This window comes from Podarcis cretensis (assembly GCF_951804945.1).
Source record: "Podarcis cretensis genome assembly, chromosome: 16".
Lineage (NCBI taxonomy): Eukaryota > Metazoa > Chordata > Lepidosauria > Squamata > Lacertidae > Podarcis > Podarcis cretensis.
Window position 1 is genome coordinate 31,370,484 of NC_137186.1, and position 13,577 is coordinate 31,384,060.

At 47.8% G+C, this 13,577-nt stretch overlaps 1 protein-coding gene across 3 annotated transcripts in view; it reads left to right on the forward strand.

The window, feature by feature from the left end:
• SEPTIN5 (septin 5) overlaps positions 1-13,577 on the forward strand; it is a gene marked incomplete at its 3' end in the record, with an annotated part of 86,307 nt that overhangs the window by 62,694 nt on the left and 10,036 nt on the right. For all 3 annotated transcript variants that reach the window (XM_079956962.1, XM_079956963.1, XM_079956961.1), the window contains 6 exons: positions 4,476-4,572; positions 5,707-5,793; positions 7,337-7,460; positions 9,081-9,215; positions 10,549-10,666; positions 13,211-13,312. In XM_079956962.1, coding sequence (XP_079813088.1) covers positions 4,476-4,572; positions 5,707-5,793; positions 7,337-7,460; positions 9,081-9,215; positions 10,549-10,666; positions 13,211-13,312 — 663 coding nt within the window. The remainder of the gene's footprint in view (positions 1-4,475; positions 4,573-5,706; positions 5,794-7,336; positions 7,461-9,080; positions 9,216-10,548; positions 10,667-13,210; positions 13,313-13,577) is intronic.

Genomic DNA, 13,577 nt, shown 5'->3' on the forward strand with positions numbered 1-13,577 from the left:
TATAAAGTATACATTCAGAGCATTCAACAGGACGCTCAAATGTTATCCTGAAGATTTCAAAATAAAGCATTACAAAGGAGATCGACTGCTGCACAGAATGCACATTTAACAAAAGAAATACCTTAAACATTTCAAAATAAAACATTACTAAAGGAAATCAAATATAAAATAAAAACAGCATAACTAACAAGAGAGTAAAATACCATAATGTACCAGCTACTGTTGCTGCCAATCCTGCCAATGGTGGTTCATGGCGGGTGGCAGCTGTAGAAGCTCAGGGTCGATGACCTGGGTCTGCACTAAGTGACAGGCAAGGTGGTCTCTTATATATTTTCCCCACCTGAGCTGCCCATAAGCAGGTGGAGACTACGCCTGTGTGTAACTTGTTTCTGCTCCTCCCGCTTCAGTCCTCTCCTGGTCCTGGGAGACAGTGGAGCAGGAGAAGGGTAGGGCAGCAGCAGGAGGAGGTGTGGAAGTCCTTGAGTCTCCACCTGTTCTTCACTCTCCAATCCTGCCTCTTTTGGCTGCTACAGGCTCCTCCAGATCAGTGGCGGAGGAAGAGGGGTGCGGTGGGGGTGGTGCGCCCCAGGTGTCATCCCTGAGGGGTGTGTGACATTGCCGTGCCCCCAGATGCTAGCCCCGCCCCATGGATGGCTAGCCCCGCCTCTGGGTGCACAGCATGCGCCCACAGAGCAGCTAGCTCCGCCTCTGCCCCAGATCACTGATTTCTTTTTCGAAGTCAGTGTCTAACCTCCCTTCTCCTGGTGACCACTTTGTAGCGTTCAGCCACCAGTCCCTGACAGAATGGACAGACCCTCCAAGTGTTCATATTTTCAAGGGATAGTCCCAGATTTACACAAGCCATCCCTGTTTCTGATTTGATCCCGGAATGTCCCACTTTCCCTTAGGACGTCCTTATTTTCATCAGAGAAATGTTGGAGGGTGTGGAGTTATGCGACCCCCAAGCCAAGGAAATAAGTTATTATTCAACCTTTAGAAGACATCTGAAAGCAGCCCTGTACAGTGGTACCTCTGGTTACGTACTTAATTCGTTCCGGAGGTCTGTTCTTAAGCTGAAACTGTTCTTAACCTGAAGCACCACTTTAGCTAATGGGGCCTCCTGCTGCCACCGTGCCGCCGGAGCACAATTTCTGTTCTCATCCTGAAGCAAAGTTCTTAACCCGAGGTACTATTTCTCGGTTAGCCGAATCTGTAACCTGAAGCGTATGTAACCTGAAGCGTATGTAAACCGAGGTACCACTGTATTGAGAAGTTTTTTTTAATGTTTAATGTTTTATTATGTTTTTATATGTGTTGGAAGCTGCCCAGAATGGCTGGGGCAACCCAGTTAGATGGGTGGAATAATAATAATAATAATAATAATAATAATAATAATAGAATAGGATGTCCCTATTTTCATCGGAGAAATGTTGGAGGGTATGCAGGTTAGCTACACTCCCAGTGAGAAAAACTTCATGGAGTAAAGCCAAAGCCAGGGGGTGTTATTTCAAAGCAGGGAGAGCATCCTTAAGATTTGTCCCGGGTACTGGCAACCCACACTACACCACTGGTTCAAGGGCATAGTCCAGCCGGGCAAAAGTAGTCAAGGGGAAGGTACAGAGCACAGGCATGGGGGTTTGGCTTGGGGAAGGACCATGAGAGAGTCCCAGAGGCTGTAGAGTGAGACAGGCCAAGGGGGCAGCAGTTGACCTCTGGGCCTGAGGGTTCTGCACCTCTGCTTTTCCACCTTTCCTCCAAGAAGCTCAAGGTGCCATAAGCTCATATCGCTTGAGTCTTTTAAAGAAAGTAGTCCTTGTCCACTTGCATAACGGGAAATCTGTAATTCTTATTTAACGTGTGTGACCACCTACAATGGCTTGCAGCTGTATGGGCGATTGGCTAATAATAATAATAATAATAATAATAATAATAATAATAATAATACCCCGCGCATCTGGCTGGGTTTCCCCAGCCACTCTGGGCAGCTCCCAACAAAATAAACTCACTTCTCGCAGGGAGCGAACTGCCAGAAGGCCCTCGGAGCTGGACCTCAGTGTCTGGGCTGAACGATGGGGGTGGAGACGCTCCTTCAGGTATACAGGACCGAGGCCGTTTAGGGCTTTAAAGGCACTTTGAATTGTGCTTGGAAACATACTGGGAACCAATGTAGGTCTTTCAAGACTGGTGTTATGTGGTCTCGGTGGCCACTCCCAGTCACCAGTCTAGCTGCCGCATTCTGGATTACAAGTTTCCGCTTGTAAAGTGTCTCGCTTAAGACGGGAGGAAAGCTGTTGTTCTGTGACGGTTGATCTCCAGTCACTGCTTTGTGGCTGTGCCAATCATCCACCCACCCACTTTGCAGTTGTTCAGGTTGTCAGATGGATTCTCAAATGTGCTTGTGTAGGCCAAGCTGACCTAACCTTCCCCTTCTCCCACTTTATTTGCAGACGTTGAAAAGAGGGTGGCATTTGGGCATTTTTTCCAATGGGAGGCGGATGATGTACAATGTCTGCACATGCTACATTAAGTGAGCGTGCTACCTGTGCTCTCGTGTACACAAATATTTGAGCCTGTTCACTTGTACAGTGCTTCACACTTAACATCTGGTGGGTGTATGAACTTTCAACCTGTGTACAAGCTGGACAAATCAATATAAGCGGACATTTCTTTCACACAACCACTGATACACCAGTAGAGACAGCTTGTACTTGTGTTCAGTGTGATGGCTGAACAAACCTTGCGTGACAGTGTGTATTGATTGTGTCGATCAGCTGTAGAGTGCGGAGACTACACTTGTTGAACGTTATATGTGAATAACTGTATAGTACAGCCAGTGCCGGATTTATGTATAAGCTAAACAAGCTATAGCTTAGGGCCCCACTTTCTTGGGGGGGGGGGAAATTAAAGGAAAAAAACTACTGGATGTACATTTCCAAAATATAAGATAAAAAACAAATAAAATAAAACCTACACACAGCAACAGTGTTTTGTGTTGTGTAGGCTCCTATGATATAAGTAATGGGCCCCGCCTGCTAGCCTGCTCCCTAAAATATCACTGGTTTGCTCATTTTTATATATAGGTGCCTACATTCTGCATGGACTGGTTGCATGGCAACATGTGCAAATGGCTTTAGATACCTAGTGGTGTTGTGGTCTAAACCACTGAGCTTAGGGCTTGCCAATTGGAAGGTCGGTGGTTCGAATCCCCACGACGGGGTGAGCTCCCGTTGTTTGGTCTCTGCTCCTGCCCACCCAGCAGTTCGAAAGCACGTCAAGTGCAAGTAGATAAATAGGTACCGCTCCAGTGGGAAGGTAAACGGCGTTTCCATGCGCTGCTCTGGTTTGCCAGAAGCGGCTTAGTCATGCTGGCCACATGACCGGAAGCTGTACGCCAGCTGCCTCAGCCAATAAAGCGAGATGAGCGCTGCAACCCCAGAGTCAGTCACGACTGGCCCTAATGGTCAGGGGTCCCTTTACCTTTACCTTATATATCTCAGTTTCTAACATTGTTTGGTTGTGTATCTTATTTAGTCTGTTCTCTTTTCACCTCCTCTCTGTGTCTCTCCAGAGTCGTCCGCGACTGGACCTAACGGTCAGGGGTATCTTTACCTTTACCTTAGGTCCATAAATTACCATATAGCATATATTCAACACAAAAAAACAGTGAAAATTTGTTGTTGACAAAGGACAGCTGGACATATAAAGGGCCCCATTACTTTCAGCAGCTTAGGGCCTCATCAAACCTAAATCCGGCCCTGAATACGGCTCAACTATCTGCATGCACAGCTACTCAGCTCGTACTCTTGTTGAAAGCACCATGTCTACAGCTCTATAGTCTCTTTCCCAAGGGAGGGGTTTCTTTTGAAGGGGTTGTAGGTGGGTGGGAAGAGTGGCAGCAGGAAATAATTCTGCTTGCCACCACCACTGCGAAACTGGGCTTCAATGGACCTGTTGAGGATCTGAACTCACCTCCTTCTGTTGGCTGCCCAGGTCCATCAATGTGTTTCTGAAACCCTTGTTTCCCCAATATTTGGAATCTACTGACTTACTTCCTCTGAATCTGGAGCCTTGTTTCATTTCATCTCACCCTTCACCTCTTGTCCCGCGTCTCCTGTTTTAATGGGGTTGTTCCATTGCACATTTTTAAAATTACCAATGTTTACATTTTAATATTTTCATGGGATTGTTTTAATGATGCATGTTTATATTTTCATGTTTGCGCAGCTGGTTTTTCTACTTGTAGACTGCTTAGAAGCCTGGTATCAAGTGGTGTATAAACATCAGCAACAATTAATATTAATAACCTTTCCATTTTGATTGACTTGAATTAATTTCAAAACAACTTCCTTATTTATTGCAGTAAGGATATTGATTCTCTGCCTTTTTGGATTGGGGGAGCAGTAAAACAGCTAATTGAATGTTTTAAAAAGCAGCAATAAGAAGGTGACCAATGGCTGCTGCTATCCTTCTTGCAGGACCACGAAAAGCAGTATGTGGGGTTCGCCACTCTCCCCAACCAGGTGCACCGGAAATCTGTGAAGAAGGGCTTTGATTTCACCCTCATGGTGGCAGGTGAGACCCCCCCCCCCAGAACTACCAAGAGAGGGAGACCTCTGAGCTGATCTAAGGACGGTCTGTCGGGATGGAGGTGGTCTTTCAGGTTTTCCCAGCCCGTTGGTTTAACAATCAATCCCTCCACCCAGGGCATAGCTGTCAACTGTCCGTTATTTGGCGGGAAAGTCCCTTATCCCAGCGCCGTGTCCCGCTGCTGTCCTTTATTGATGATGTCCCTTAAATTTCCCGGGTTTCAAAGGAAGCAGCTCCTCTCCCTCCCTCCCTGCCGGCCAGGGAGGAGGGAGGCTCCAACTGTGTTGCTTGGCTGCGTTGCTCACCCAATAAGGAGTCTAAGAACGACTGGGGGGGTGGAGCTTGCATGCCTTGTGCCAATCAAATCGGCCGCGTTGCCTGGGGACTCGCCTTTGCTCAGCGCTTCCCAGCGGAGAGGTGACGGTGGTTTTCCTTGCTGAATCCCCTTTGCCGGGTTGCTGCACTGTGGGAACCACTGCTTGAGGCTTCGTTTGGCTGCTGGCTGGGCTTTCTGTCTTTGGCTCAGAGGGGCTCAGAAGTTGAACATACCTGTGCTCTGAAAATCCCTTATTTTGGCTGCTGATCCCTTATTTTTGAGGCTGCTCATCCCTTATTTTCAAATCTTTAAGTTGACAGCTATGACCCAGGGAACTCTGGGAATTATAGCTCTGTGAGGGGAATAGGGGACCCCTCACCACTCTTAGCAGCCTTAGGAAACCAACAGCTCCCAGGATTCTTTGGGGGTAGCCAGGATGGTACGATCCTGCTTTAAATGCATAGTGTAGATGGGGCCTGAGTATAGTCCGCTTCTACAGGCTCTCAGGGGTGACCCTCCGTGTGTCCTTGGCCAAATCAATGCCTTTGAATCTTTCCCTGCTGAAATAACAGCATCTTATGTGAGCATTGTGAACAAGACAAACTAGATTTGTGGCGATGAGATATTGTGTCAATCCAAGGACAGAGCATTCTACATGGAAACATTTCCTGCTTGGGGGACGATAATCTACCTCCCTGGTGCCATTCCTGAAGAGTAACAAATGCATAATCTTGGAATTTAGCATGAAAACCTCTTGTCCAAGATGTTCTTTTAACCTGGTATTTGCGCCTGTCCCTTTTTAGGAGAGTCGGGCCTGGGTAAATCTACTTTGGTAAACAGCTTGTTCCTGACAGACCTCTACAAAGACCGAAAACTTCTCAATGCCGAAGGTATTTGCCCGTGATCAGACAGGCAACACCTCCGACCAGTAGGTGGTGCTGTTTCCTGCCGTTGCTGTCAGCTAGGATTCTGTGTCTTGTCTTGTGCTTGAAGTGCTATAGCCCTGGCACAGATTTGTAGCCACAGTGGAACCTAGGCTTGAGAAACTGGGATCTGCTTGTAGCATCAGTTGCTTGAAATGTTGCCTCTTTGTTACTGAGCAGAACAATAATAGTGTCTTCAACCAGTAGGTTATGACTTGATCACGGAGCAATGGTTCCAAACTACAAGAAAGAAGATTCCACCTAAACATTAGGAAGAACTTCCTGACAGTAAGAGCTGTTCGACAGTGGAATTTGCTGCCAAGGAGTGTGGTGGAGTCTCCTTCTTTGGACGTCTTTAAGCAGAGGCTTGACAACCATATGTCAGGAGTGCTCTGATGGTGTTTCCTGCTTGGCAGGGGGTTGGACTCGATGGCCCTTGTGGTCTCTTCCAACTCTATGATTCTATGATTCTATGATTCTATGATTCTATGATTCTATGATTCTATGATCACGACCTGATCTAATGTAAGTAGCAACAGCAGCACTACCGCCATATAAATACATGGTAAAAAAATTAAGTGGGTCTGCAAATTCATGCTTTGGTTAAAGGTAGATCCTGGATCTGAAAAGGTTGAAGACTATTGATATAGATGCATCAACCACATGGACGATGTGGGAGCTAATTCTACAAAGCCAACCTAAGAATGTTCAAAAGAAGGGGGGTTGGGGTTGGGGAGAGTATCTGTGACTCTCCAGATGTTCTAGATATAGGTAGGTAACCGTGTTGGTCTGCCGTAGTCAAAACAAAACCAAAAATTAAAATAAATCCTTCCAGTAGCACTGTAGAGACCAGCTAAGTTTGTTATTGGTATGAGCTTTCGTGTGCATGCACACCTCTTCAGATCTGAAGAGGTGTTGCATGCACATGAAAACTCATACCAATAACAAACTTAGTTGGTCTCTAAGACTCTCCAGATGTTGTTTGTCTCCAACTTCCATCAGCTCCAACCAGCATCATCAATGGCCAGGGGATGATGGGAGCTGAAGTCCCAACAACTACTGGAGGGGCACAGGTTTCCTTAGGAGTTCAAAGCTTCTAGAACAATTATGAGTGTTAGAATAGCCCTGCTGGATCAAGCCAGTGGGCCATCAGATACTTATAGGAAGCCCTCAAGCAAGACCTGAGTGCAACAGCACATCTTTCCTCCTTTGCAGAAGCCATGCTGGTTATGCTCCGGCAAGGCTTGTTCTTCTATATGCTCCATAATTTTTTTCTTTAACAAGCCTTTCCACCAGTTTCCCCTGGACAGACATGAAGCTAAACAACCTCACTGGATCCCCATTTTTTGGGTGGGTGGGAGGCAGGGGAATCCCATTTTGGGGAAGGAGAGGAGAGAGAGAGAAAGACCTGGCAACTAATCATAAATAGTGCGGCCGATTTGGAGGTAGGGGAGGGACCTTTCTGGCGCTAACCTCTGTTATTCTTTTTCTTCCATCTTTGTATATCAAGAAAGAATCAGTCAGACAGTAGAGATTGTGAAACACACGGTGGACATCGAGGAGAAGGGGGTGAAGTTGAAGTTAACAATTGTCGACACACCAGGGTTTGGAGATGCTGTGAACAACACTGAGTGGTGAGTCCTACCACTCAGTAGAGAGTAAGAGAATAAGAGAGCCAGCGTGGTGTAGTGGTTAAGAGCAGTGGACTCGTAATCTGGTGAACTGGGTTCGATTCCCCGCTCCTCCACATGCAGCTGCTGGGTGACCTTGGGCCAGTCACACTTCTCTGAAGTCTCTCAGCCCCACTCACCTCACAGAGTGTTTGTTGTGGGGGAGGAAGGGAAAGGAGAATGTTAGCCGCTTTGAGACTCCTTCAGGTAGTGATAAAGCGGGATATCAAATCCAAGCTCTTCAACTCTTCTCCTTCTACCCCCACACCGCTTTGGTTACCTCTGCTGCAGGGGAAATTGTGAGACACAGTCTGGTTTCTCTCCAATAGACCATTTCCCCCTTTTCGTATGCCTTTTGCAATACCAGTGCAAACTGGCCTATAAGATATGCAAAGAGGTTTAAGTGATTAATAATAATAATAATAATAATAATAATAATAATAATAATAATTTTTTATTTATATCCCGCCCTCCCCAGCCGAAGCTGTGCTCAGAGAGGCTAACAACATTAAAATGATACAACATTCTAAAAATCATTTCATTCCAAAATCAATTCAAAATCAATTCAAATCAGATTAATGGCAACCATTGGGCTAGAGGTCTGTGAGGATTGCCAGAGGAGGGGGTCAGGCTGTGCCCTGGCCAAAGGCCTGGTGGAACAGCTCTGTCTTGCTGGCCCTGCGGTAAGATGTCAAGTCCCGCAGGGCCCTAGTCTCTTGTGACAGAGCGTTCCACCAGATCGGAGCCACAGCTGAAAAAGCCCTGGCTCTGGTTGAGGCCAGCCTAACCTCTCTGTGGCCCGGGACCTCCAAAATGTTTTTGTTTGAAGACCGTAAGGTCCTCTGTGGGACATACCAGGAGAGGCAGTCCCGTGGGTATGAGGGTCCTAGGCCGTATAGGGCTTTAAAGGTTAAAACCATCACCTTAAACCTGATCCTGTACTCCACCGAGAGCCAGTGCAGCTGGTATAGCACCAGGTGAATGTGATCCTTCAGCGAGGACACCATAAGGAGTCTCGCTGCAGCATTCTGCACCCGCTGGAGTTTCTGGGTCAGTCTCAAGGGCAGCCCCACATAGAGCAAAGCAAAGCACTTTGCATATCTTCTCAGTAGCCCTTTCAGCAGCTCTGTGAAAGCTGAAAGAAATAACATACACCTGTAATATTTCCCCCATGTTTACATTTTAGTGCAAAAACTCAAAACCTCCTTGAATTTGCTTTCATGGAAGGTAATTATTTTCTTAACAACGCTGTGTAAGGGGCAACCTGTTTCCCCAGAATTTGTTTCTATATGGAACTGCAATTCTCGCTCTTAGATAAGTTATTTTTGCTATCACAGTCCAGTCCCAAACTGTTGTTCCCAAGGAGGGAGTAGCGTAATGTTCTGGTTTTGAGCCATTAACATCCTTGCAGTTGTTGACAGGCAAATTCTTTATGTTCTTTCTCTATGATAGGCAATATTTAGTTCAGCGATTTCTACACTGGATCTAAGGGATCTCGCCTCTGTTAATGTGTGTTATCCTCTGTCCCCAAGTACCATCTAAACTGGTGTCCCATTGCCATCTGTTCCTTGTGACTTGCTCTAGTTGGAAGGCCATCACGGATTACATTGACCAGCAGTTCGAACAGTACTTCCGGGATGAGAGCGGCCTCAATCGGAAGAACATCCAGGACAACCGGGTGCACTGCTGCCTCTACTTCATCTCTCCCTTTGGCCATGGGTAAGGTGGGATGGGCTTGTTCCTTTATCTGCCTCGCATACCCTGGAACCAGTGGTTAGAGTTCTGGACTAGCACCTTGGAGACGAAAGTTCAAGTCCCCGTTCAGCCATGAAGCTCACTGGGTGACCTTGGGCCATTCACCTTCTCTTGGCCTTAACCTACATTTCAGGGTTGTTATGACGGTAAAATCCATATTGAGCTTATTGGAGGAACAGAGCGATACAGATGTAATACAGTGGTACCTCTGGTTACGAACTTAATTTGTTCTGGGGGTCCGTTCTTAACCTGAAACCGTTCTTAACCTGAGGTGCCACTTTAGCTAATGGGGCCTCCCGCTGCCACCGCGCTGCCGCCGTGCGATTTCTGTTCTCATCCTGAGGTAAAGTTCTTAACCCGAGGTACTACTTCCGGGTTAGCGGAGTCTGTAACCCGAAGTGTTTGTAACCTGAGGTACCACTGTAATGGAAAATGTAAGGATGAATATTCAATATGGCATCAGGTGAAGGGCAGATGGGCGTGGCTTGACCCAAATGGGCTTGTGGGTCAAATGGGAGAGACCTGATGGTCCTTATTAGACCCATGGTATGAAGGTTCCTTAGGACGCAGGTAGCACTGTGGGTTAAAGCCTCAGCGCCTAGGGCTTGCCGATCGAAAGGTCGGCGGTTCGAATCCCTGCGGCGGGGTGCGCTCCCGCTGCTCGGTCCCAGCGCCTGCCAACCTAGCAGTTCGAAAGCACCTCCGGGTGCAAGTAGATAAATAGGGACCGCTTACCAGCGGGAAGGTAAACGGCGTTTCCGTGTGCGGCTCTGGCTCGCCAGAGCAGCGATGTCACGCTGGCCACGTGACCCGGAAGTGTCTCCGGACAGCGCTGGCCCCTGGCCTCTTAAGTGAGATGGGCGCACAACCCCAGAGTCTGTCAAGACTGGCCCGTACGGGCAGGGGTACCTTTACCTTTACCTATGAAGGTTCCTTACCCCTGATATAAGACAGTAAGAGCCACAGGGCATTGGTGCCATCAGTACTGGACTTTAAGGCAGACTGGAAGTCTGCCACTCCACAGAATGAACAGGAGGGGTTCCCTGACGCAACGGGACCGGATTGCTACATTTTAAAATAAGCACACACATTATGATCTGAAGAGGAAGCAGGAAGTTCCCCACAAAGCCATTAAGCTTAGAGTCTAATATTTCCCAGCTGCCCTTCTAGGAAAAGGGACTTGTTATAAGAGGAAGTCCTGTCCTTTTTTTTTTTTTTGGCAGAAAGTTCCCCTTGCTAGCGTGCAGGGAAAAAATAGAGATTGCTTGCCTTCTAACGCCACATTTCTTTGTTGCAGGCTGAGGCCGGTAGACGTGGAGTTCATGAAGGCTCTGCATGAAAAAGTGAACATTGTTCCCCTTATTGCCAAAGCCGACTGCCTCATTCCTTCTGAGATCAAGAAGCTAAAAGAGCGGGTGAGCAGCGGTAGAGCTGATTCATTCATTCATTCATTATGAAGATTTATACCAGTCTTCCTCAACCTGGCGCCTTCCTAGATTTTTGGACTACAACTCCCATTCACCCCAGCCAGCATACTTGGGTGTATACATACCACTACTACTACTACTAATTTATTTATACCCCGCCCATCTGGCTGGGCTTCCCCAGCCACTCTGGGCGGCTTCCAACAAAATATTAAAATACAGTAATGCATCAGACATTAAAAGCTTCCCTAAATAGGGCTGCCTTCAGATGTCTTCTAAATGTCAGGTAGTTGTTTTTCTGTTTGACATCTAATGGGAGGGTGTTCCATAGGGCGGGTGCCACTACCGAGAAGGCCCTCTGCCTGGTTCCCTGTAACTTGGCTTCTTGCAGTGAGGGAACCACCAGAAGGCCGTTGGTGCTGGACCTCAGTGTCCGGGTAGAACAATGGGGGTGGAGACGCTCCTTCAGGTATACTGGGCCGAGGCCATTTAGGGCTTTAAAGGTCAGCACCAACACTTTGAATTGTGCTCGGAAATGTACTGGGAGCCAATGTAGGTCTTTCAAGACCAGTGTTATGTGGTCTCGGCGGCCGCTCCCAGTCACCAGTCTAGCTGCCACATTCTGGATTAGTTGTAGTTTCCAGGTCACCTTCAAAGGTAGCCCCACATAGAGCACATTGCAGTAGTCCAAGCGAGAGATAACCAGAGCATGCACCACTCTGGCGAGGCAGTCCGCAGGCAGATAGGGTCTCAGCCTACGTACCAGATGGAGCTGGTAAACAGCTTCCCTGGACACAGAATTGACCTGCACCTCCATGGACAGCTGTGAGTCTAGAATGACTCCCAGGCTGCGCAACTGGTCCTTCAGGGGCACAGTTACCCCATTCAGGACCAGGGAGTCCTCCACACCCGCCTGCCTCCTGTCCCACAAAACATTACTTCTGTTTGTCAGGATTCAACCTCAATCTGTTAGCTGCCATCCATCCTCTAACCACCTCCAGACACTCACACAGGACCTTCACTGCCTTCACTGGTTCTGATTTGAAAGAGAAGTAGAGCTGGGTATCATCCGCATATTGATGTACACCCAGCCCAAACCCCCTGATGATCTCTCCCAGCGGCTGCATGTAGATGTTGAAAAGCATGGGGGAGGGGACAGAACACATTGAAAACATTTTGGAAGTCAAATGGACTTCCGGAATGGATTCCGTTCGACTTCTGAGGTACGACTGTATACACAATAAAATGACATGCCTGAATAGGCTTGCTTAAACAAAGCACCATTTTAACAGTCACCAAAAATAACATAGAGTGGGTGTCTGTCTACAGTCATTGGGCAGGGAGTTCCACAGAGTAGGTGCTGCCACACTGAAGGATCGACGGTTTACAAGTGTGGAATCAACATTACGTAGCTCTTGTGAAAGTGTCAGTTCTATAGATTGAAGCAGTCAAGCGGGCACTTGTGGAGTAAGGCAGTTCAAGTAAACTGGTCCCAAGCTGTTGAGGACTTGACATACTTAATATAGGTGTAGCCAGTGTGGTGCCCTCTACATATACTACAACTCCCATCAGCCCCAGTCAGTGTGGCCAACCACCAGGGAAGATGGCAGTAGTAGCCCATGACATTTGTACTAAATGTTGACGACCCTTGTACTAAATGGTGACACCTTAGCTCAAAACAGTGGGGGGGGGGGCACCGGGTTGGGGAAGGCTGGCTTGTAGCTTGCCTTTCAGTCATGTGATTCTCAAAGCAGCTTGCAAGAAACCAGTTGTAACAATGCTCTGATGTAGGGATGAGGGTGTGCTTCCTTTTTGGCCCAGACTAAATAATACTGGGCTTATTGGTCCATAGCTGTCAACCGTCCCTTGTTTGGTGGGAAACTCCCTTATCCCAGCGCTGTGTCCCGCTGCTGTCCCTTATTGATGATGTCCCTTAAATTTCCCGGGTTTCAGGCTCACCCGGCTTGGGAGGGAAGCAGCGGCTCAGGGTCCTCCGCCGCGCGAGAGTGCCCGTGCTGGCACCGTCGTCCTGGCGTGAGGAGTTCCACCGGCCCTTCCCCGCCCAAGAGAGGGGGGGAGGCAGAGAGACTCTCGCCCACGGGCCTGGAGGCGGCAGCAGTGGTGTCAGCTGAGGAGGCGGCCTGAGGGAGGAGGAGGAAGAGGAGGGGATAGGGAGGGACGCAGAAGGGCGGCCACGACCGCCTCATGCCAGATTGACAGCATCTGTCAATCCTACCAATGTATGTAACTCTTTACAATAGCAAAATCCCTTAATTTGGCTGCTGATCCCTTATTTTCGAGGCTGCTGGTCTCTTATTTTCAAATCTGTAAGTTGACAGCTATGCGTTGGTCTGATGTAGTGGGAAGCAAGTAGTGTGTGGCCCCTGGAAGATTGCCCCAAAGGGAATGTGGCCCTTGGACTGGAAAAGTTTCCCTACTCCTGCTTTAAATGTTTCTCTTTATGGCACCAGCCAAGTATTATGTTGTAATGTGAGTGTTCTTCCTGTTTTCTCCTTCCTGGATATTCCTGTGCAGATCAGGGAGGAGATCGACAAGTTTGGAATTAAAGTTTACCAGTTTCCTGAGTGCGATTCTGATGAAGACGAGGACTTCAAACAACAAGACAGAGAGCTGAAGGTGAGGAAGGGGCAAAAATATTTCCCATAATACTTGGTCATGGTTAGGGATGAGACAACCTGTCAATTTGGGGTTGTTTCAGCTTTTCATTTTGTCTGTCTTAAGTTTCCCGCATTTTCACATCAGTTTGCAATTTTATCGTAATGAAAATTCACCAGCATTTTAGTGCAAATGTTTCTGTATGGTTGCGAATTACTCGGGATGGGGCCAGACCTCCGGAACGGATCCTGTTCGCAACCGGAGTTACCACTGTACCCGTGTAGTT